General features: G+C 42.2%; 1 protein-coding gene across 18 annotated transcripts in view; it reads right to left on the bottom strand.

The window, feature by feature from the left end:
• Positions 1–22,092, bottom strand: part of Rbms3 (RNA binding motif single stranded interacting protein 3) — a 796,347-nt gene that overhangs the window by 226,860 nt on the left and 547,395 nt on the right. For all 18 annotated transcript variants that reach the window (XM_048423668.3, XM_048423677.3, XM_048423671.3 and 15 more), the window contains one exon: positions 10,714–10,871. In XM_048423668.3, the coding sequence (XP_048279625.1) occupies positions 10,714–10,871 (158 nt within the window). The remainder of the gene's footprint in view (positions 1–10,713; positions 10,872–22,092) is intronic.

Genomic DNA, 22,092 nt, shown 5'->3' with positions numbered 1-22,092 from the left:
TTGCGTGTGAGTGAGCCCCATGCCCAGAGCCACTTTGTAGAATTCCATCAAGTCAATTTTCCTTAGGGATGCAGCTTGTGAGAGAATGCCCATGCTCCATTATGTGGCCCTACGGCCATGCAGATATTAGCAGAATTAAGTGGACAGAGTAGGTTTAAGGGTGGGGGTGAGGCACATGAAATTTGGAGGAAAAATGAGGGTTGTATGGGAAGAACTGCAGGAGAGGGGCTGAGGAAGGATTTGATCAAAACCTATTGCATTCATGTATCAGATTTTCATACAATAATAAAAAGGTTAAATAAAAATGCATCATATTATATGCAGAGTTAGAAATTGTCTCAGATATTTTCTCCACTGCATAAATAAAAAAAAAATCAACTCTTTGATTTGGGGAGCACCATGGAACCCCACAACTGGCAAGTCCCAGAGAAAATCAACACACAGAGATCTCTATAAGTTATAAAGCTGATCGGCCCATTAGGTCAGGCTTCTTATTAGTTCTTATGACTTATATTAACCCATTATTCTGATCTAGGTTAGCCACACGGGCTCAGTACCTTTCTCAGTGTGACAGCTTACATGTTGCCTCTTCGGTGGTCTGCGCAGGAGTGGCAGAGGAACCTCCCTGCTTCCCAGAATTCTGTTCTCATTGCATCACCTCTACTTCCTGTCTGGTTTTCCCGCCTATACTGCCTGCCTGGCCAATCAGCGTTTTATTAAAATATGATTGACAGAATACAGACAATTCTCCTGCATCATTTCCCTCTTTTTTTTCAAACAAAGGAAAATACCCATAGTCCATTTGTTGGGAGTGTGGGCATAGTATTTCAGGCTACTTTTTGCTGGTTGGGGTCGCTGATAATCTTATGGGAACCTAAAGAAAATTTAGAATTATCATCAAGTCCTGACTGGAGTATCCTGTGAGTCTTGATCATCTCGGGCAGCAGTCCTGAACCTGTTCTGGATGAAGAACTCAGACATCTGGGCCATCTGTTCCTGTCAGAGATTTCTCAGGGGGCCTTCCTTGATCATACTGGATTTTTCTTAACTCAGAATGAATCCACAACCTCTCATTTTCTGTGGAAACAAAAGCACCATCTCTTCTCCAAAGTAGCATACCTTTTGACTTCGATTTGAAGCCAAGGTATTTTCAAAATACCTATTTTGGGTTAGTTCAGTAATATTTATAAACAAAAGTCTTTTAGCAGCTGTTGCTCCTTCCTCAGCACTCAAACAATTCAAAGAGAGCATAATAGCATACAGTATCAAGATTCTCTGTGTATTTTCCATCTTTATGCAGCTTTATTTCAATCTCTATTTTTTTATTTTTACTTTTAACTTTTGGCGTTTTGAGACAGGTTCTCTGTATACATCTTTGTCCTGGAATAACTCTGTAGACCAGGCTGTCCTTGAACTCACAGAGATCCTCCTGTCTCTGCCTCCCCAGTGCTGGGATTAAAGGTGTTTGTTACCACACCTTGAACTCACAGAGATCTGTCTGTCTCTGCCTCCCAGGCATTGGGATTAAAGGTGTGTATGTCCACACCCTGAAGTCACAGAGGTCAATCTGCCTCTGCCTCCCAGGCATTGGGATTAAAGGTGTGTACCACCACACCCTATTTCTCCCTTTCTTCCTTTTTTATTTTTAAGAACTTTAACCTTTAGTCTGCATATATTTTTAACACACTGTAAACCATTTAGAGGTTTTCTTCATCTTTGAATCTCTCTTTACTGTATATCTCTCTTTTTCTGACCACATGAGTCTTTAAGGAGAGGACTAAAACTGTGGCTTTTACGGCTGGAATTAGCCCATTCCTTAGCTTTCCAGCGTCATGGCTGAGGTACCAGCCAGAGCTGTGTTCACTGCCACAACTCTATGGCGTTTCAAGGTCCTTGCTAGCAAGCAAGCTGCAGCATTCTGCTCACAGACCACACTCAGTCGGACTGCCTGCCTAAAAGAGTCAGAGTTTGCCCTGGCAGGACAGCCCAGAAAACCGGCATTTTAAAACAATGCAGCTTTTTTCCTGCTATGGCTGAAAACTGAAAAGCATGCATTCAGCTTTTCATCAACACCATTTCAGTGTTTCGTGGCAGGACCTCTTTAAAGAGCTGCAGGATTTTGCAGCTAAAGCTGAGTCAGGAAGCCTCTCTTAGATGAGAGCACTTGCTTGCCTCTAGCAAGCAGAGCAGACCCGAGAAATTACTGCCACCTAGAAAACATGCTTTACTCTATTCTTTCCCAAGCTTTCTCAGGCTTTCTGTGGATTTCCCAGGCTTCTGGTCAGCAGTAATGACCTTGAACTCCCGATGAAACAGGAGCACCGCCTTGAAGCACATGGACCATCTAACCTGTGTAGCAAGATCAATGGGACAAGTGAGACTGTTCCATTAGCAAGGGGAAGGAGGGGACCAACTTCTGAAAGGTGTCTTCTGGCTCACAGCCACCCTGCCCCAATAATAAGTTTTTAAAAGAGAAGAAATCTGGGTACTTTTCCCCTATTTCCTGTTTTGTCCTAGGGTCTGAGGCAGGATGAAGTACTACAAGCTGTACTGGATTCTGAGGACAGGCCTCTGCTTTCACTGTGACCTGCAGGTGGTAAGAGCTTCCTGAGGTCTGCCTCTCTTGGCATCTCGGGATCACTGTGTCAGTTCCCACAACTCTACCCACAATTCTGGAAATCAGCATCTAGTATAGTCTTCTCGGTGGTGGCATAATTTGCTGAACCTGTGTCCATTACCTTGATCAATAATAAATAAAAGTATAACCACAGGGGATGTACATTTCAAGAAGCATGCCAGAAAACAAAACAAAATGTCTTTTCTTCTGACTCAATACAGAAAGTACCTCTTTCCCTCAGATTATCTGAGTATGGATACCTAAGAGTGTGTGACATTCTTGTCTAGATGCATATTAATCTAATTCTTTAAATAGGCCAGATTAAAGTTTCCAGAAGGAGTTTTGATTATAAAAATGAGAAAAATAAAACAAAAATGGCTTGATCTCTTTTAAATAAGCCATCCGCATACAGAGACAAGAGACATATACAGGCTGTAGTCCGGGTAACCAGCCTTTAGAGCCAGTCCTCAGGGTATTTTTCAAGTTAGTGTCCTCAGCTGTGCAGTAGGACAGAGTAATACATTCAGATCTGGAAATGTTTGTCTGGAGAAGTCTTGTTTGTCTATGAAGCTCTCTACTGAAGAGGCTCAGGTGGATTGCAAATTCCGCCTGACTACTAACATGAATTCAAGGCCACCAGGATGACTAGTGGACCCTGGAAATGCTCACAGCCAGTGCCGGGGAACTCGCCTAGCATGCAGTGAGGCCTGGTGACAGCACCACGAACAGCCTTGCCATTGATGCTGTAGAAAGCCGAGACTTTGATGCTTAGGACTTTCCAAAAGACTTCTAATTCATTTCTTTGAGTCACAGTCACATTTTATTCTTAGATATAGTTAAAGGCATTCTCTTGTTTTGTGGTCTCCTGTTTCCCAAACTTGCCAAATCTGTCTCAGCCTAGATCCCTTACTTCCTTTTCCTCTTAGCAGGATTTTTCCCTTCCCAAGTCCCTCGAGATTTCTTCTTATCATTTGCATATTTCAATATTTAATTATTCCCTATTGAAAGAGCTGTCCCACCTTGACCTCTGGTCTCATACTCTGAATCACAGTCCTGTATTTATTTTGATTTTGTGACACAATAGTACTTTGATATTATTTGATATTTGACTGCTTATCACATCCAACATCTCCATAAACCATTAAAATACTGTCTCCTCAAAGCAAAGCAGATTTTCTTTGTTCATGGGCATCTCAATAACATATTAAAATAGTGCCTGGCATGTAGGAAACCATAGACATTTGAATCCGATGAACTAAGATAGGGAATGAATAAATATATTTCATGTATCAGGAAGAAGTTTGAAGCTTGAAGTATACAAGAATACAGATAAGACATACAGAGGAGAGATAGAAACAAATGAATTCTAGCCCATGCAGAACTATGCTTACCACTACAAAGATGGAGAGACTCAAGGGGTCAGACAAACTTACAGAAAGCTGGGCGTGGAGGAAGCCACACAAAATGACTGGCTCAAATTTAAAATGCAAGCAATAAAGGGCTATATTTTCAAGTGTGTCTTCTCTGCTGACTAGCACCAACAACTGGCCTGACATTCCAGAACTTCAGGGATATCTAACAGTTTGCCTCATCTTCTCCTGGTTTCTTTTTAGAACAAAAAAGGGGTGAAGGGATTTAATAGCTCCAAATTTCCCTGGTAATTCATTTTACCAAATTGTGAGTGAAGGACTTTTGTGGAACTGTGGTTTTATCCAATAAAGAGGTTTTTTTTTAAATAATTACATACCATTTTCTAATGATATATACCTATCTGATGTGGAATTTCCCTCTGTATGCTGTGATTACCACTGATAAATAAAGGAGCTGTTTTGGGCTTATAGCAGAGCTATAGGGGAACAAAGCTACTTGGGGAAAACTGAACAGAATGCTGGGAGAAAGGAGGTAGAGTCAGAGAGAAGCCATGGAGCCCCGCTGGAGCCAGACAGAACTTTAGTCAGTAAGCCACAGCTACATGGCGATACACAGATTAATAGAAATGGGTTAAATTTATGTGTAAGAGTCAGCCAATAAGAAGCTAGAGCTAATGGACCAAGCAGTGATTTAAATAATATAGTTTCTGTGTGGTTATTTCAGTTCTGGGAGGCCGGGACAAACAAGCAGCCTAAAACAACAATCAGCATGTTCTTCCTTCCCCAGCTTCTAAGAAAGATATAGGAAGAACAAGACTGGAGTTTGGGATATTTGAGATTAACAGCTAAGTGATGCCATTTGATTCATTGTCTTGTGGGCTGACTTTCTGAATCACCGACAAGGATGACGAACCAATGAGAAAGGCAGTGTGATTCTGGAGTGGCTGAGATGCTACCAGTGCAGAGCTTAATTACAATTTATCCTGAGCTATCTTTAGCGGACCCAATAGCCATACCTTGCCCAGGTCTGTGTGTGACCTAGCATCATGACCTTGTGATCAATTGAAAACTTTTAAATGCATACACTTAGCAAATCACTTCATCCCACCACCCAGCAGGGCACAGACACTTCAGAAAGTATCTCAGGCCTGTAGTAAAGTTTGCTCTAATTTCAGGCAACCTGCCTAAGTGAGGTTTCCACCAATATACTTGAACAATATCTTGATTTATGATTTTCATTGTTCTATTACTGTGAAAACTTCAGGGAAACTGCATAGAAACATGGTATTTGAGGTAATCCGAGTCTGTTTCCCCAGGTCATGGTTACTCATATTTGGCTCCAGAATAAATTCTCTCCTAGAAGTTTTCAAAAGAAGACTGTGTTTTGGGGGTAACAATTAGATGTTTGATGGCTCTGAGGCTCTGAAAACACAGCAATGAGAACAGATGGTTCTGCCTTCTCCACCCACGATCACAGTGTTTGATGGTGAGAACATAGAATGCAGGTAGGAGGCAGGAAGCAGCGCATGACAGGGAAAGGAAAGGTATCCACAAAGGAACCAGAAACGTAGCTCCCAGTGGGTCACATCTGCCCAGCCACTGAAAGAGGAATTACAATTACCAAAAGAAATGGCCTCACTCTTTCCAGTGTCCGCCAGCAGACTGGAACTGTCTGGGTACAGATGCAGCTGCAGCAGTGAGATTGCTAATCACAAAATTTACCCTTGATCACATTTGATTTCCTAGTTCCATGTACCTTAGGTGTTAATGCCAAAAGTACTGTGAAAAGTACAGGGCAGTGTTTTTTTTTTCTGTTTTTGTTTTTGTTTTTGTTTTCTTAATACCTTAGCAGAGTCAAGGTAGATATAAGTGAAACATGCCCCAAAGAATAAAAACCAAAAAGAGTTGGATAGATTTGATGCTTAGGAGTGAACACAGCCAGACCTGGCTGGTACCTGGACCCGAGAAAATACGTAAAAAATATTTTTTGACTTGCTGTTAATATTATTAATGATCAGGCTAGTATTTGTCTAAAGCTTGCATGAATTGGCATTATTTTAATAAATGAAAAAAAAAGAATGGTAATTACTTATTTAGTGAGTCTGTTCATTCCAGAGGGAAGGGCCTAGCACAGTGTGGTCACAAGTTAAGGGCCACCTAAAGGAAGCCTCTAGGAGAACCACATTGGGAGCACAGAAGACAGGGAACACGCAGCACAATGGTTTCTGCAGCCTTCTCTCCTGCTCCTTAGAGCACAGCGGGGCGGGGGGGGGGAGGACGACAGTAAATGCCTTCTTAAAGAGGGTCTGTGTTTACAGATGTTAGAGCCTGGGAAGTGCTCCATCTCACCCCACCCCCAAATCACTTCTCCACACTGAGTGGGCTTCAACGATCTCTCACCACACTTTTGTGTGATTCTCCTGGACAACTGGTCGCCTGTTTCTGGGAAAGGAGAAGAGACAGCTTGGGCACACGCTCATGCGCCTTCAGACTCACTGATTTATGTTGGGTGTTGATCTTCATTTTCACAGGGCTGCCACGAGCTCCCTAGGAACCCCAGATGATCAACATTCCTACCATTAATGTCTGGTCTTAGAGGTTTATGACATAGCTCTAAAATGCCACCTGGAGGGTGGAGGATCCCACCAAATTGTTTTAAGTTACAAGAGAATTTCTTAAACCGAAGGGAAAACATAAGAATGAAGCGTCTGTAATTTCAGACTCTACCCAGTGTTTCAGGAGCACTGAAGAACTTTGTGTGTGTGTGTGTGTGTGTGTGTGTGTGTGTGTGTGCACCCTACCGGCATTCATATCAAAGCTTTGAAGTTCACTGTTTTAAATATAAAATGAAGATAGTCCTTTTACTTTGAAGAGACGGTTATCAAAGAAGATTAATGTATAGTTTGCAAGTAAAATAATAATGGGGAGCAAGTAAAATAATAATGGGGAGCGTGTTTCTTTCGAGTCAAAGGGATTTCAGAGCTTTTGAATATAAACGAAGGAACTCATCTAGTGTGAGGGGTGACCAGGGTGATATCCAAATGACACACCACGCAGGTTTTGTCCACTGAGATGTATAAACACATTCTCAAGACACATGGTACACCTTACTAGATACAAATATAAGCTAGTTACTCTTTCAGTGGGCACAGAATCGTCCTTTGATAGAGTCTGCAACACTGTGGGCTTCCCGAAGAACCAGCCTAAGACTTGAGTTGTGCAGAAGCTTCTGTGGTTTTCTGTGATGTTGCACTGCTCCTAGTATTCAAATTGGCTTATTGTCATCAGCCAAAGCTGTCTTCCTATATGTTGTTATAATCCAAGCAAGCAAGCAAAAAATGAAAAACTTCAACTAGTCATCAAAAGTTACTCAAGAGTGACTGGGGAAATGATTTCGGTGGTAAGGGCGAAATACTTAACATGGAAAAGGTGGGGCCTCTGCAAAGTTTATTTTCTAGTCCTGTTAGTAGAAGCAAGAAGCACCATTGTTGCAAAAATCAGAATGAATGCTGTATTGTGAGTAAGCAGGAATCTGGATGGTTCTATTAACACATGGTAGAGCTAAAACCATAGTCATAGTTTATGCAACTGAGTTAATCACAGGAGGTCCTGTTCCTCAAAATTTAAAATCTAAACTTCACTGAGAAACGAGGACTCATTCTCTATCTATATCCCAGAGTCTGACAAAGAGAGAAAGCTCGGATTTTCTGTTTTAATTCTTAGGCATAAGACATCAGGGTCTTAACTTGGGTTCTTCTTCTAAGTGCACTCTCCTTTTGAAGTTAGTAAGCCAGTCCTGAGAGAAGAAAAGCCTGCTGACCACACACTTCCAACCCCAGCGCCGAGGAAGCTGAAGCTACCCTGTGCTACAAGGTGCTCCTGTCTGCAGAATGAAAAACAAACCCAAGCAAAGAAATTACCTGGGTTTCAGTGGAAGAATTCAACTGGTGATTCAAAGTCACAGCCCTAAATTTAAAGATTATTGAGCTAAGCTATCATTCCATAGGAAAGCCATGGAATGATAATCATACAGTTAAAATTATACTCATCTATCCACCCACCCACCTGCTCACCCATCCGTTCGTCCACCCACCAATCCATTTATCCTACATCTTTCCACCTACCCACCCACCTATCCATCCATCCACTCATCCATCTGCCAGCCATCTATCCATCCACCCACCCATTCACCCACACATCAATCCATCTACCCACCTATCAATATATCATCCACCATTCACCCATCCATCTGTTCAACTACCCACCGATTCATCCATCTGCCTACCCATCCATTCATCCATCCATTCACCATCCATCCATCCATCCATCCATCCATCCATCCATCCATCCATTCACCCACCTACTTACCCAGCTATCCATCTACCCATCCATCCACTTATCCATCCACCCACCCACCTACCTATCCATTCATCCATTCACGCATCCATCCATCGACACATCCATCTGTCCATCCATCCATCCGCCCATCTTCCCATTTAAGAATCAAAAAGAAAACAAGCCATTAATACAGTGGGAGAACACAGAAATAAAGTATTGGGTGCAGCTATGATAAATTTTATTTGTGAAAAAACTTTCACAGGAGTAGGAAACATAGAATTTAACTTGGGTAACAGTCTGGGGTTGAAGGTCAGGGAAGAATTCTCTGAAGAAAAATGGCTCAGTCAGTACCTAAGAGCTGAGTAGGCAGAAGGCAGCAGAATTGCTGTAGACAAGGTGGTCAATCAAAAAGGGTAGCCTTGCCCAGGTCACAAGATAGAAGAACCACGGCTGGGAAGGTGAGCCAAGCCAGGGGTGACACTTGGGCACAGTTGTGGAATGAAATCACTCAAGCAATGCTGAAGGACTCTGATGTGCCTAGATTTGAATTTTTAAGGTTGCCCTGTGACTTCTCGATGAGAAATACTCCAGAGGAGGAAGAGGCTGAATTTAGAACAGTGAGAATAATCAACCGAAAGCTCCCAGCCTCCCACAGTTCGTCCAGAGATATATCTGCATTTTGTTCTTTCATGATTCTGTCTGCCATTATTGCAGCTTTGATCTGATGATTTGATTGTTTAATTCTGCCCTTTGTAGAAGACTGGGCTTTCTTCCCTTGAGGCAAACCCAAACTATACACTGGGGATTGGTGTGAAAGACAAGTGAATAGCCCCGACTTAGTGTTTTGAGCTACTCTGTAGCCCCATCTCAAGTTCATCTGTAGTCCTAACCCATAATAATTCAGAAGGCAATACATTTGGAGACATATAATTAAGTTAAAAGGGGACCCTAATCCACCGGGACCAGTGCTCTTAGGGGATTCAGCTCGGAGTGCTGGACCCACTCAACTAAGCTATTCGTGAACCTCATAGGATGAAATCATAGAACTGATCATTCACCACCCATCCATCCATCCCACCGTGAACAAAGAAATCAAACGTGCAAGTCAGGGGGAGGGATGGAAGCCAGGACATGCTGGTCTTGGACTTGCTATGTAGCCAATGTTGATCTTGAATTTCTGATCCTCCTGCCCCCACCTTACCAGCACAGGAACTCTGAGTGTGTGCCACCATGTCTACTTTACACATGTGTGTTCTACCGATCACCTTGGGATGGATCCCTAGTCCACACTGTCCCTACTCCCACACAACCTGATATCCTCCTTCTGCCCACACTCAGCCAGGTGGGCTATGGAGACTCAGTTTAATTCTCCCATTTCTTATCACTAAGCAGCTGCTTGCTCTTTGAAGCCTCTTCGCCTTTGTTTTCTCAAGAAACCGCGGTAGACCCAGTCATCTAACTTTATTCCTGGCCCAGGCCCTCTTTTGTAAACATCTCTGAAAGTTTAAAATGAACACTGCTCTTTCCTTTTTGACAATGAAATGCACACACACACACATACACATACACACACACATTTTTCCTGTTCTGCCTAAACTATCAAAACTACACAGTCAGTGCCTCCTAAATGCCAACACCTATTGACACCTATTGACCTCCCCTTTCACTTACACCCTCCTTGGGACTTGCCAACAAGAGCCACCCCTAGGTCTCCCCTCTCTTCTCTCTGCTCCGCACTGTCCTCTCTCTCCACCGGAAACCCACAGGCCAACCAGGAAGAAGCTTTCTACAGGCTCTTATTTTGTCATTGTCCCTTATCTTTTTGAAATGAATCTCACGTAGTCCAGGCTGGTCTTGTACTTGCTCTGTCGTCAACAATGACATTGAATTTCTGATTCTCCTGCCCCCATCTCCCCAGCACTGGGACTATGAGGGTGTGCCACCATGTCTGGTTACACGGGGCTTTACCCAAGGCTCCCTGCATGCTAGGCAAGCAGTCTACCTCATGAGCTACATACCCACCCCATTATATAGGGTCTTTTGCTTGGGATACTGGCTGAAACTGGCAACCTCAGATTTAATTTCTTTGCAAGTATAGACAGGACTGAATGTTCAATATGCATAGTATTATGATCAGATACCCATGCAGAGAGTCTGTGTACATGTATTAGCAAGCACAATGTATTTACGATTTCATGGGTTTTTCTTTGGCTTGAAGTAAAGGTACAAAAAGATGAAATATTTGATAAGCTACTTGGTATTCTATTTCATTATTTCATTTTGCATTTTCCATTGCTTTAGGCCCTAGATATTACTGGGGAGTGGGATGAAGAAGAAACACCATGGAAAGACAGGTCCCACATTGGTTCCTTACAGAGAAAGAGTTACCTGGCAAAGCCAACGCCCCTGCTGACTCCGTTAGCATCTCTCAGGATTCTGGTGGATATCACATGTCCAAAAGGTTTTAGCATGTTCTCCAGCTCCTGCTCATCCATAGAGATGGGGAGATTTGAGATGTATAGATTTGTAGGGTCTTGTTCTTGTTGCTAAGGGACAAAAAAGAAACAATGACGTGAGGTCTATTGAGAAGCACAGAACTTAAATTGCAAACCAGTCTAAAGTTCTCCTATGTTCTCAAAGGGCACAGCTTCCCAAGCTTCCCAAACACCTTAGACAGCCAGGGTGACTGTCCTAGTTAGGGTAATTGTTGCTGTGATGAAACACCATGAACGAAGAAACGGGGAGGAAAGGGTTTATTTCAGCTTACACTTCCTGGTAACACAGTACATCACTAGGGAAGTCAAGGCAGGAGGAATCTGAAGGCAGGACCTGATGCAGAGGTCGTGGAGAAGTGCTGCTTACTGGTTTGTTCCCCATGGTTTGTTCACATTGGTTTATTATAGAACCCAGGATGCAGGTGCACAGGGATGTCCCCACCCACAATGGCTGGGTCTTTCCCCATCAATCACTGGTTAAGAAAATGCCCTACAGATTTGCTTACAGTCAAGTCTAATGGAGGCATTTTCCCAGTTGAGGCTTCCTCTTCTATGTGACTCTTGCTTGTGTCAGCTGACAAAAACAAACAAACAAAAAAAACCAACTAACAGCCACAACAGTGACTTAGAACTCATCTCATGAAGTCCTTCTCTGAAGTGTTGAGATGACAGGTGTATGTCACCACATGCGGCCACCAATTCCTCTTACTCAACTCCCTTCCAATGCAGAACATTATATGTAGATAGATAGATAGATAGATAGATAGATAGACATAGACATAGACATAGACATAGACATAGACATAGACATAGACACAGACATAGACATAGACATAGACATAGACATAGACATAGACACAGACACAGACACAGACACAGACACAGACACAGACACAGACACAGACATAGACATAGACATAGACATAGACATAGACATAGACATAGACACAGACACAGACACAGACACAGACACAGACATAGACATAGACATAGATATAGATATAGATATAGATATAAATTGCCATCAGGGAAAGTCAGTCACTTTGTCCACACTTCCTTGTAAAACACATGTTCACACTGCAGCTGAGCTTATGTGAACACAGATTAAAATCACACCTTATCCATGAGGTATCCACCTGTGACTCCTCTTACCTCAGAAGGCACTGAACCCTTCAGTTCCTCTTTCCCATCTTTGCTAAGTGCCTGCTGTGGACTCTGCATGACTTTGTGTAGACTGCGGGGTGACAGCAGAACTCACTGACTTGTCCCTCCTCACGACTTCCTGAGTAGGAGTCTCATTGACACTATAGATTTCGTATGGACATCCCGTTAACACAAGTCTTTTTCTCAGGTTGTGAGCAATCCCCTTCTCACCTGAAATAAACACCTCGCAGCTTCTCTTGGCATGTTCATCTGGCCAGCATCACTACATTTGCCCTGGGACGTTACTGATCAGCGAGATAATGGTTCCTGCCTGCACAGGCACTGCTTGGGGGCAGCGGTAGATCTGATAGCTGAGATTGCCCCTAGTTGTGGAATATTGTTTTAACAGGGCAAAGGTGTGTTACATTTGCTTATGCTGAGGAATATTACTTTAACTATATAAAGCTATTCATATATATATATGCTTATATTTATATAAACAATTGTTCATGCTGCATTTGTTTAATTATGAAAAGATGTGTTGCGTTTGTTTCACCTCGCTGGCCTCAGGCACCTGATTCGTCTATTAAAGAGCTGAATGCTCAATACCTAGGCAGGAGAAAAGATAGGCAGGGCTAGCGGGTGGAGAGAAAAAAATAGGAGGAGAAATCTGACTCCAGAGGAACAAAACGAGAGAACTAGGGAACACCTGGGTCCGAAACCTGACAGCTGCCACCAGCCAGCCAGATGTGAGAAGCAGTGAAAGTAAGATATACGGAAGGAAGGTAAAAAGCCCTGGGGTAAGAGCTAGATGAAGAGAAACGGGTTAATTTAAGTTAAAAGAGCTAGTCTGAAAAGAGTTAAGTTAAGAGAGCATTCAAAACTAATAAGTTTGTGTCATGGTTTGGGAGCTGGTTGATGGTCTAAAAGAAAAAGCTCTACTCAGGTAGAGCTCCTGAGTATCTGACAGGCAGGTAGCATTCTGTATACTGTGAATATATATGTTGCTCTCATTGGTTGATAATAAAAGTTGCTTTGACCTATAGTGAGGCAGAATATAGTGTACCAGGGAAGTCAAACTGAATACAGGGAGAAAGAAGGGTGGAGTCGAGAGAGACTTGAGCCAGTCACCTAAGAAGCCAGATGACAGCAGACCAGTAAAAGCCATGGCCATGTGGCAATACATAGATTAATAGGAATGGCTTAATTTAAATTTAAGAGCTAGTTAGTAATGAGCCTGACCAATAGGCCAAACAGTTTGTAATTAAAATGTTTCTGTGTGATTATTTGGGTAATAAATCACAGTGTGGTCAGGAGACATAGCTCTGCCTCCGTGTACACACAAATACACTGGATGAAGGACAGACTTACAACCACAGCAGGTCAATGAAAGCACTTACTGTGTATTCAGAAGAGTGTCAATTCACAGTTATCACTGTGAACTTACGTCTGGAATTTTCCTCTCACTAGGTTCAGGTTGTGGTTTTGCTATGGGTAATTGGAGCCCTGGCAGTTCTCCACCGACATCTCTGTACACCATTCTGCTAAGGCTACACTCGGTAAGCCATCATTCCCGGTACTTACCATGTGTTTTTGCTCTCATTATCCCTATACAATAAAATCCCCACTTTGTAGAAGGCACATTCAATCCCTAGCTTGTCTATATGACAAGTGTGAAAGGCAGGGTATATTCCCTAGACCACCATCTAGGCCACAGGTTGTACTGCTCTTTGATGCTGCCTCAGGCTAGACCAGTGGGCACCATGCTGTGACCTAGAACCTCAGTATTAATGCTTCCCAAAGCCAGGTATGCAATGTACACCTATGATCTCAGCACTCAGGAGGGGGAGGCATGAGAGTAAGAAGTTCAAGGCTAACCTCAGCTACATAGTGATTATGAAGGCTATCTGGGCATCATGAGATTCTCTCTCAAAAGAAAAAAAATTAAAATAAGTAAAAATTTTAAGATGTCACCTGAAACTGGATAGAAATAACAATTCTCAGGACCATCTTGAGTTACTGAACTATGGACTCCAAGGCCCTTGAAATGATTCCCATAATTGCATCAATTTGAGAATTGCCATCATAGACCAAGCAGGAATTCTTATATGCAAATGACCTCATTATGTCTAACGTTTCTTTCAGTGGTTACAATGTTTATGTAAGCTTTGCCTAATAGCAAAGAAAACTACAACTTCTAGCATTATCTGTATATGGAAATTTTCTACAATTCATATATGAATTAATAATAAATAGAAATATAGTTGCATTATTTTGGAACAGTTGTATTTTCAGAAACAAAACAGGGTCAGAATGTCACGCTTAATCACTAATATCAAAATAAGTCACACATTTAATTGAATCATTATACTTTAGCCAAACAAAACCTTAGCCTCAAGAGTAAACAAGAGATTAAAGTGGCAAAAGGAATCAAAAAATCTTCTGGAATAAGTAAAGATAAGGTTTTAAAAAGAATGAGAGACTATAAAATTGTAATTCCAAATATTATTTTAGGTCAAGAAATAATTTTGATACAGAACTAAATTGCATTATTTGTAACAACTTTATGCAAATAGGTCACAGATTTTTTTTTATTAATTCTTGAGATGAATAAGATTTTGTCATTGAGAGATGGCTCAGTGGCTAAGATCACATGTTGCTTTTCTAGAGGACCTGGGTTCAGTTCTCAGCACCCACATAGTTGCTCACAACTCCATGTAACTCCAGTTTGGGGGTTCTCAATACCAACATAGTGGTTCCTAACTGCCTGTAACTCTAGTTTCAGGGCTCACAGCATCCAAACAGCAGCTCACAACTATCTGTAATTCCAGTTTGGAGGATCTCAGTATCCACACAATGACTTCTAACTACCTGTAATTCCAGTTTGGGGATCTCAGCACCTACACAGCGGCTTCCAATTACCTGTAACTCAAGTTTTGGGGTTCTCAGCATCTACAGAGCAGTTACAACCATCAGTAACTCCAATTTGGGGGTTTAATTCCTTCTTCTGGGCTTGCACACATGTGGTGTACATACATACATGTGGGCAAAACACTCATCCACATAAATTTAAAAAAAAAGCTACTACTGTGTTTGTTATTTAAACATAACTTACTTTTTAAACACCTTTATTACCATAAAAATGTTAAGAATAAACACATCTATCTGAACAAAAGGCCACATATGTTTAGCATTTGGGAGTGGTGCCTATGTGGGATATATACAATGGAAATCCTTGTTTCATTCTCTCTCTCTCTCTCTCTCTCTCTCTCTCTCTCTCACACACACACACACACACACACACACACACACACACACACACACATACACACAATATCCTATCACCAACAAACCTCAAATGTCAGAATCGTAATAAGAAAATGAGATTATTTTTCCATTAGTTAGCTGAAGGTCTCTCTCCTTCTCATTCTCTCTCTTTCTGATGCTGCACATGCATAATAATGAACCTTATGCACATAAACCTTCAACTTTTACAGTATTTTACTATCCATCGCTTAATTTTAATCTTCCCATCATAACTCTAAAGGTATTTTGGCAAATATCAGCGCTCGTATTGGATAATGAGGAAAGAGAGCCGTGAAAGATTTATCATGCAGCCCAAGGCCAATCTGACAATTAGTGGCAGAGTTAGCATTAGACTTACCACCAGTTCAGCATGTTTCCAACCAGCTCAGTGTTCCCCAAGTCTCAATCATTTGCAATTTAGTTCTTGGATTTTTTTTTTTTTTGCCTGCCACATACTATTTATTTAAAAGGTTTCTCTAAAATCAACATGCCTTTAGGACTGAAACTCATTTAAAGTCACAATTTTATGTTATGACTGTACCAGAAAAGGTCTGCTATGAATTGAATGCTACTTAACACAGATTAAGGAATTGTCTGTGGATGCCTTTGACATTTCTAGTTGACTCTGACACAAAGGGGATTCTCAGTGAAGAGAGGTAGAGGCACGTTAGAATACGTGCTTTAAACTGGAAAGAATCTGTTCTGGGTAGAGGGCAACTTCCGGTATTCACTTAGGAACTCCATCTGACTACCTTAAGACAGGGTCTTTGGTTGACCTTGGTGTCACCCATTCAGCTAGACTGACTAGACAGAAAGCCTCACATTTACACTTTCTCCCAATGCAAAGCATCAAATGCTGAGTATCCTGTTGCTCAAGGTGGGGTTTGAGTGAGAATGTCCCCCATAGGATCCTATATTTGACTACTTGCTCCCCAGTTGGTGGAAGAGTTTGGGAGGGAGCCGTGGCCATGTTGGAGAAGGAAAGTCACTAGGGGCAGGCTTTAAAAGACTTAAACCATCCCCAGTTAGTACTTCCTCTGCCTTGTGGTTCTTGTCTCAAGATGTAAGCTCTCAGCTATTGCTCTGGCATCATGCCTGCAAGCCTGCTGCCATGCACTACACCGTGATGGTCAGGGACTCTAACCCTCTAAAATGGTAAGCCCCAAATAAATGCTTTCTTTTATAAATTGCCTTGGTGATGGTGTGATATTCAGCAATAGAACTGTAACTATGACACATAGGGCCTGGGGGTCAAACTTAGACCATCATACATGCATGGCAAGCACTTTAGCAACATGGAGCAACTAGGGGCAACATGATTTTCTATAAGACATACATTGAGAAATACATATTCAATCACTTAAGAGTCTCTGCACTCAGCCATACCTTGCCAGTAGATGAGTCAAAGCCTATGGCAGGTGCATGACCCAGTACCCTGTGCTCCTTCGCCCTGGATGAAGCTGAATAATCCAAAACACCTACATCATTGTCCCAGATGTAGGTGCTGTGATTTTTGTCATTTTCTGTAGGCTAGTTAATCCCAATTCAGACCCATGTCCAGACTCCCTAAGCGTTGAGCATGCTGAGCCACTCCGCAATGTACCATGAACACCCAGAACATAGCCCACAAGGGATTGCCTAGTAAGCTGTTTTCTGAATCTAAATTCAAACAGCAAGGCCAGTTCCTTAGTTGGTATTCACAGAGATGATATACCATTTGATGGGGTCATTCCTTAATTTGTATTCACAGAGAATACGGCTTTGGGCAGTGATATTCATTAAATAATTCCCTCCCTTGAATTGCAGTGTTAGTCTTGAATATATTGTCTGACAATAGAATTCCAGCTCTTTGTGGAATGAACTTTAAAAGACTGCATACCCTGTATTTCCACTTACAATGTGTTATTTACACAGCAGACTTATCTTAAATGGGCAGTCATCTGAGGGAAGGTTGATTGGTGTCATAAAGCAAATGTGTGCTTTTAACTGTTTAGAATTTCACCTGTGACAGTCACAGTCTAAAAGAACATTATATTTTTTTCTTCAGTTATTTAATCAGTTTACTGGTGTCTCTACGTTGAGACAGGATCTAACGTGTTCCTGGCTAATTTGGTGCTCACTATGTAGCTAAGGATGGTCTTCAACACCTGGCCCTGCAGCCTTGGATCCTGAGGACCAGGATCAAAGCAGATATCTGCATCTTTGTCCTATGCAGTGCTGGGGTTTGAACAAAAGACCTCAAGCATGCTTGGTAAGCAGTCTTCCAACTGAACCACCTCCATTGACTTAACTCTTTAAGAAGAGGTAGCTTCAGAATGAACACAAGGGACAACAAATTCATCTGATTTTGTCATTTAACACAGAGGAAATGGAGAGATTAAGGGGGTGGTGTTGATTGTCCCAAGGCCTCTCAGTGGATCTGAAGTGGGCTAGACATGCAGCAGATAAGGTTTTGTCCTTTTCCACTTGGTCCAATGACATTACCAATTTATAACATTGAGTGTACTTTTTAACATTTAATGGCTAGAAAATGGCACATTATGGCGCTAGAGAAGGTCAGCAATACAACAGTTAGTATATCTGGATTGCTCCACTCATTCTTGCTTGAGTTAGAGTTCACATCTTGGCCAGCATCCCTCGTCCTGTCCCTACACTGCAGGACATTTCAGTCTGTAAAAACATATGTCTGTCATCTGTTTGATTGGCTCTGTCACCGTCAGCCACTCCTCCATCCTGGGCTGTCTGTGCATCTCTTCACCCGAACAGGGCTCTCTTGACTCATCTCTTATTTTATTAACCTTGTTCATAAAGAATTTAGAGAACTAGTTTCTCTGTTATTAACGTAAATGGAAAAGTGTCATTTTACCCAAGAATACATTTCCCCCTGAAATGAGTCCCCCTTTTCTTTTTCCTCAAGGTTTTCACGTACATAAATAACCAAAAAATGCAATTAATTTGTTTCAGATTGCTTTCTTCGTAGTTAGTACAGCATCAGAATGCAGCAGCATTTAAATAAGCAAAGGGATGCTCATGTAGAGAAGGAACACATCCCAGATCTAGGTCAGATTGATAGGGGGGTAGTTGGGTGCTAGCAGGTTTGGAGGCCACTGCAGATGGACCATTCTCTCACAATCAGGACCTCGTAATGCTGGGGACAGAAGCTTGTAATCAGCAGTTAAGAGAATGAGATCTGAGACATGTCTCGAGTAGAGATAGAAGATTCTGAACTTCCCAGAAGGTCGTAAGATGATGATATAGCCAGAGGCTTTCTGGTAAAGAACAAAGACATCCTACTTCAGCAGCTCTCAAGAGCTAATATAAAGCGGGCCTCTCAATCACTGGGCAGGAAAACACCCACGAGGAAACTGTCTGTTTTTGAGACCTTATGGAACAGTATAAGGCATGCCCAAACCTAGGTTAGCACAGTGGCCTGCTCTCGAGGCTGTTTCCGTCAACTGTTGTCCTTTCAGCAGATACAGTGAAGCAACTGAGCTCAGCAGACAGAAGAGGCACCCGTACCCCTATCCTCACCACAGCACTACTCAAAATAGCCATGACTGGGAACCCACAGAAAATGTTTGGCAACTGAGAATGATTAAAGCAAATGTGTTGACCCACCATGGTCTAATAGGCAGGCCAAGAATGGAAGCTCTTCATTTGAGACAACTTGGAGATCACTGTGTCAAGTGAAACAAGTCAGCCACACAACCTCATTCATACAGGGAATGTACAAGCTGGTTCCACCGAAGCTAAGAGCAGAGAGTCAGAGAGACAGCTCAGCAGGTCACGGTGTCTGCTGTCCATCCTTACGACCCAAGTTCAACCCCCAGGGCGCACACAGTCAAAAAAGAGAACAGATGCCTTAGTAATGTTCTCTGACCTCCAACAACAGCACTTTGCCAAGGCTACACGCGCACACACACATGTTAAAATAATATTTAAAAGAGAAGTTGAGAGTAAAATGGGGGTTGCCACAGTCTCAGAAGAGCAGGGCAATGGGGAAAAGGGGGAAGACTGATTTACAGATGTATTACAGTTACATGGGAGCAAGAAGTGCTGCGGGACTTCGGCCCAGGATGGCAACTACAGATAGCAAGAATGTATTGCACATTTCAAAAGGTTAGAAGAAAAGATTGGGGCACACCTCATCACCAATGCAAATATTTGCAGAGAATATACTTATTGATCTTAGTGTTGTACAATGTTTATGTGGTGCAAATGAACTCAGCATATTGATGAGACTCCACTGAGAACAGCTTCCCCAAAGTAAAAATGAATAGATCCAGTTTTCTAAGAAAGACAGATGATATAGAGTCTTTAATTTTTTCAGATTTAGTGCAAGCAGAGCATTAGTGAATGACTGAACAGCCTCAGGTCCAGTCAGAAGGCTTAGTTCATGAGAATACAGAGTGGAGTTGTAGCGAAATGGATCCCTGGCAACCTGAACCACTGGTCCTGGGTGAGTTTTGTTTTGCGTCTTCTGGGCAGTTGTGAGTTCACATGTGTGTGACTGAACAAGCGAGTGTGAGTCTGCATGTGGTGCCCATGAGCAGCCAGATGGTGTTCGTCTTCAGGGCTTTCCTGTGTGCCAGCCACATGTCATCACACCAGAGCCACACTGGACTCTGAGTTCAGGACCATCAGCCGCTTCCCCACTCTGGAGCATGCTTTGCCCTGTGAGAATATGAAAGACTTACACTAGAAAATACTGCACTCTCCTGATAGTTTCCTTATAACATACCACCAAGCCACAGAGACCCTTGAATGACTTTGTCCTAACAGTTCTGCTGGCCAAAAATGAAACCAGGGAACAAAGCCACAGAGAGCAGCCCCATACTGGGAGCAGATTCCACATTTTCCTGGTCTTTCTTTTTCCACTCTGAAGGGCTCTAGGGCATCTGTATCATCCAGCTGCTGAGTATCTCGGAACAGAAAGGTACCTCCTGATTTGTTAAGGATTACTTGATTCTCCTTCAAATAACTGCAGGATTATAGCTCTCTGTGCACGCTGCCATAATTTATTATGACATTCTACTATTAATTCATACATGAAGGAGGAGAAGGAAGAGGAAGAGAAAGAAGAGAAGAGAGAAAGGAGAGAGAAGAAATGAGAAGGAGAAAGAGGAGGAGGAGAAAATGAGGAGGAGGGGGAGAGGAAGGGGAAGAAGAAGAGAGAATATATAAACATTTAGCTTGGCATAGTGATTCATTTTTAATTCTAGTTCTCAGGAAACAGAGACAAGCAAATATCCAAGTTTGAGGCCACTCTAGTTTACAGAGTAAATTCCAGGACAGCAAGGGCCACACAGATAAACCCCATGTCAAAAAAATAATAAAGAAAGAAAAATCTTCTACCTAGAATATGCTGACACAAGGCTCAACTTTACATTTAGCATGTTCAGAAATGTGTTATTGAGGTACAGTCCTGATTAGGACATGAAATTACCCTCAAGGACAACCATTCCCACTCGGTTCTATGAAGACCATAGTCACAGGACACAGTCGGAAGGATGATGTAATCACAAGTCTGCAAAACTATGGTCACTTGAAAAACATACAAGATGTTTCAGGAAATTTGAGTTTCTGTTATACAATGAGTAAGGGGTAGAGGGATATTCTCAAAGTATAGCATATACAAGTGCAGAAATGTCCTTACATAACCCAGGACCCGGTGCAATGACTATACATCAATAAAAGAAATAAACAACTAAGCATGAATGAAAACTTTCTCATATAATTTCATCCCAATTATTTCACAAGAAAGGCACTGTAAATGTTTATTGCCATGTGGGATTAATGCTAACATCATTTTACATCAATTATTTGTTTTTAGTATTATAATCATTTCAGGAAGATTATCTAGCAATGTGCCAAGAACTATACTTTAAAGCCATTTAAATTCATTATATCTTTATGGCTTCAAAAAACCCTTGAGGTAGAGTCTATTCATAGCTCCATTTCACATGTGAGAAAGGCCAGGTTATCAGGAGCTCTGCAATTGCCCAGTCTCACACAGCCATTGAGAAGTCCAGCCAGGAGGGAATCCAACCAATCCAAAACAGATGCTGTAGACACACTGTGTTGAATGGCTGAGTCACACCTCTTTAAGAGATTAAAATGGGCAATGCTGGCTGGCTGCCTACAGAGTTTCCCTTGAGGCATAAGCTCCTTAGCAAGATACTTCACCTTCTTAAGAATAAACATCTTAATGATACTGGGAAGTGAGTGAGCAAAGGAGAACCGAGGTTAAGCATTATTAGTAAGACTAGAACTGTGGCGTTTTCCCAATACTGAGGAAAATAAAACTAACTTTTTTTCAAACCTCAACTTCAAGAGGATTATAGCAACAAAAGCTACCTTCGACGTACGGAGAGTGGGGAACCGGAACTCGGGATACAGTGCACCTGTCTGGCTGTTTTGCTTGAACCTGCTTTCACTGCTAAACTAGCCCTGCTGATGTCACAGGGAGCGGACTCTGTGGGGCCATGTGCATGCCACACAGTGGAGGAAACAGTCAGCTCTAGGCTGCCACTTAAAAGCTAATTCAGCAAGCATGAAAATTCTGTTAGTTTAGGCGGAGGACATTAGACTCCAGGCTGGTGCAATCCTTGTGTCTCCTGAATAAGCTGCTCAGATTTAGCAGCCTTTGACCTTGAACACAAACCTGAAGAAAATGCTCTGTTCTGAGAAGTAAGTGGTGTGGGTTTGTGTGTGTGTGTGTGTGTGTGTGTGTGTGTGTGTGTGTGTGAATGTGTGTGTGCAGGGGTGTGCCTCTCACAATGAAAACTGTTTAATTAACAGGCACTGCACATTGAGGAACCTA

The sequence above is a fragment of the Myodes glareolus genome, chromosome 4 (genome assembly GCF_982192425.1).
Source record: "Myodes glareolus chromosome 4, mMyoGla1.1, whole genome shotgun sequence".
Classification (NCBI taxonomy): domain Eukaryota; kingdom Metazoa; phylum Chordata; class Mammalia; order Rodentia; family Cricetidae; genus Myodes; species Myodes glareolus.
This window is presented reverse-complemented; position numbering and strand designations above follow the sequence as displayed.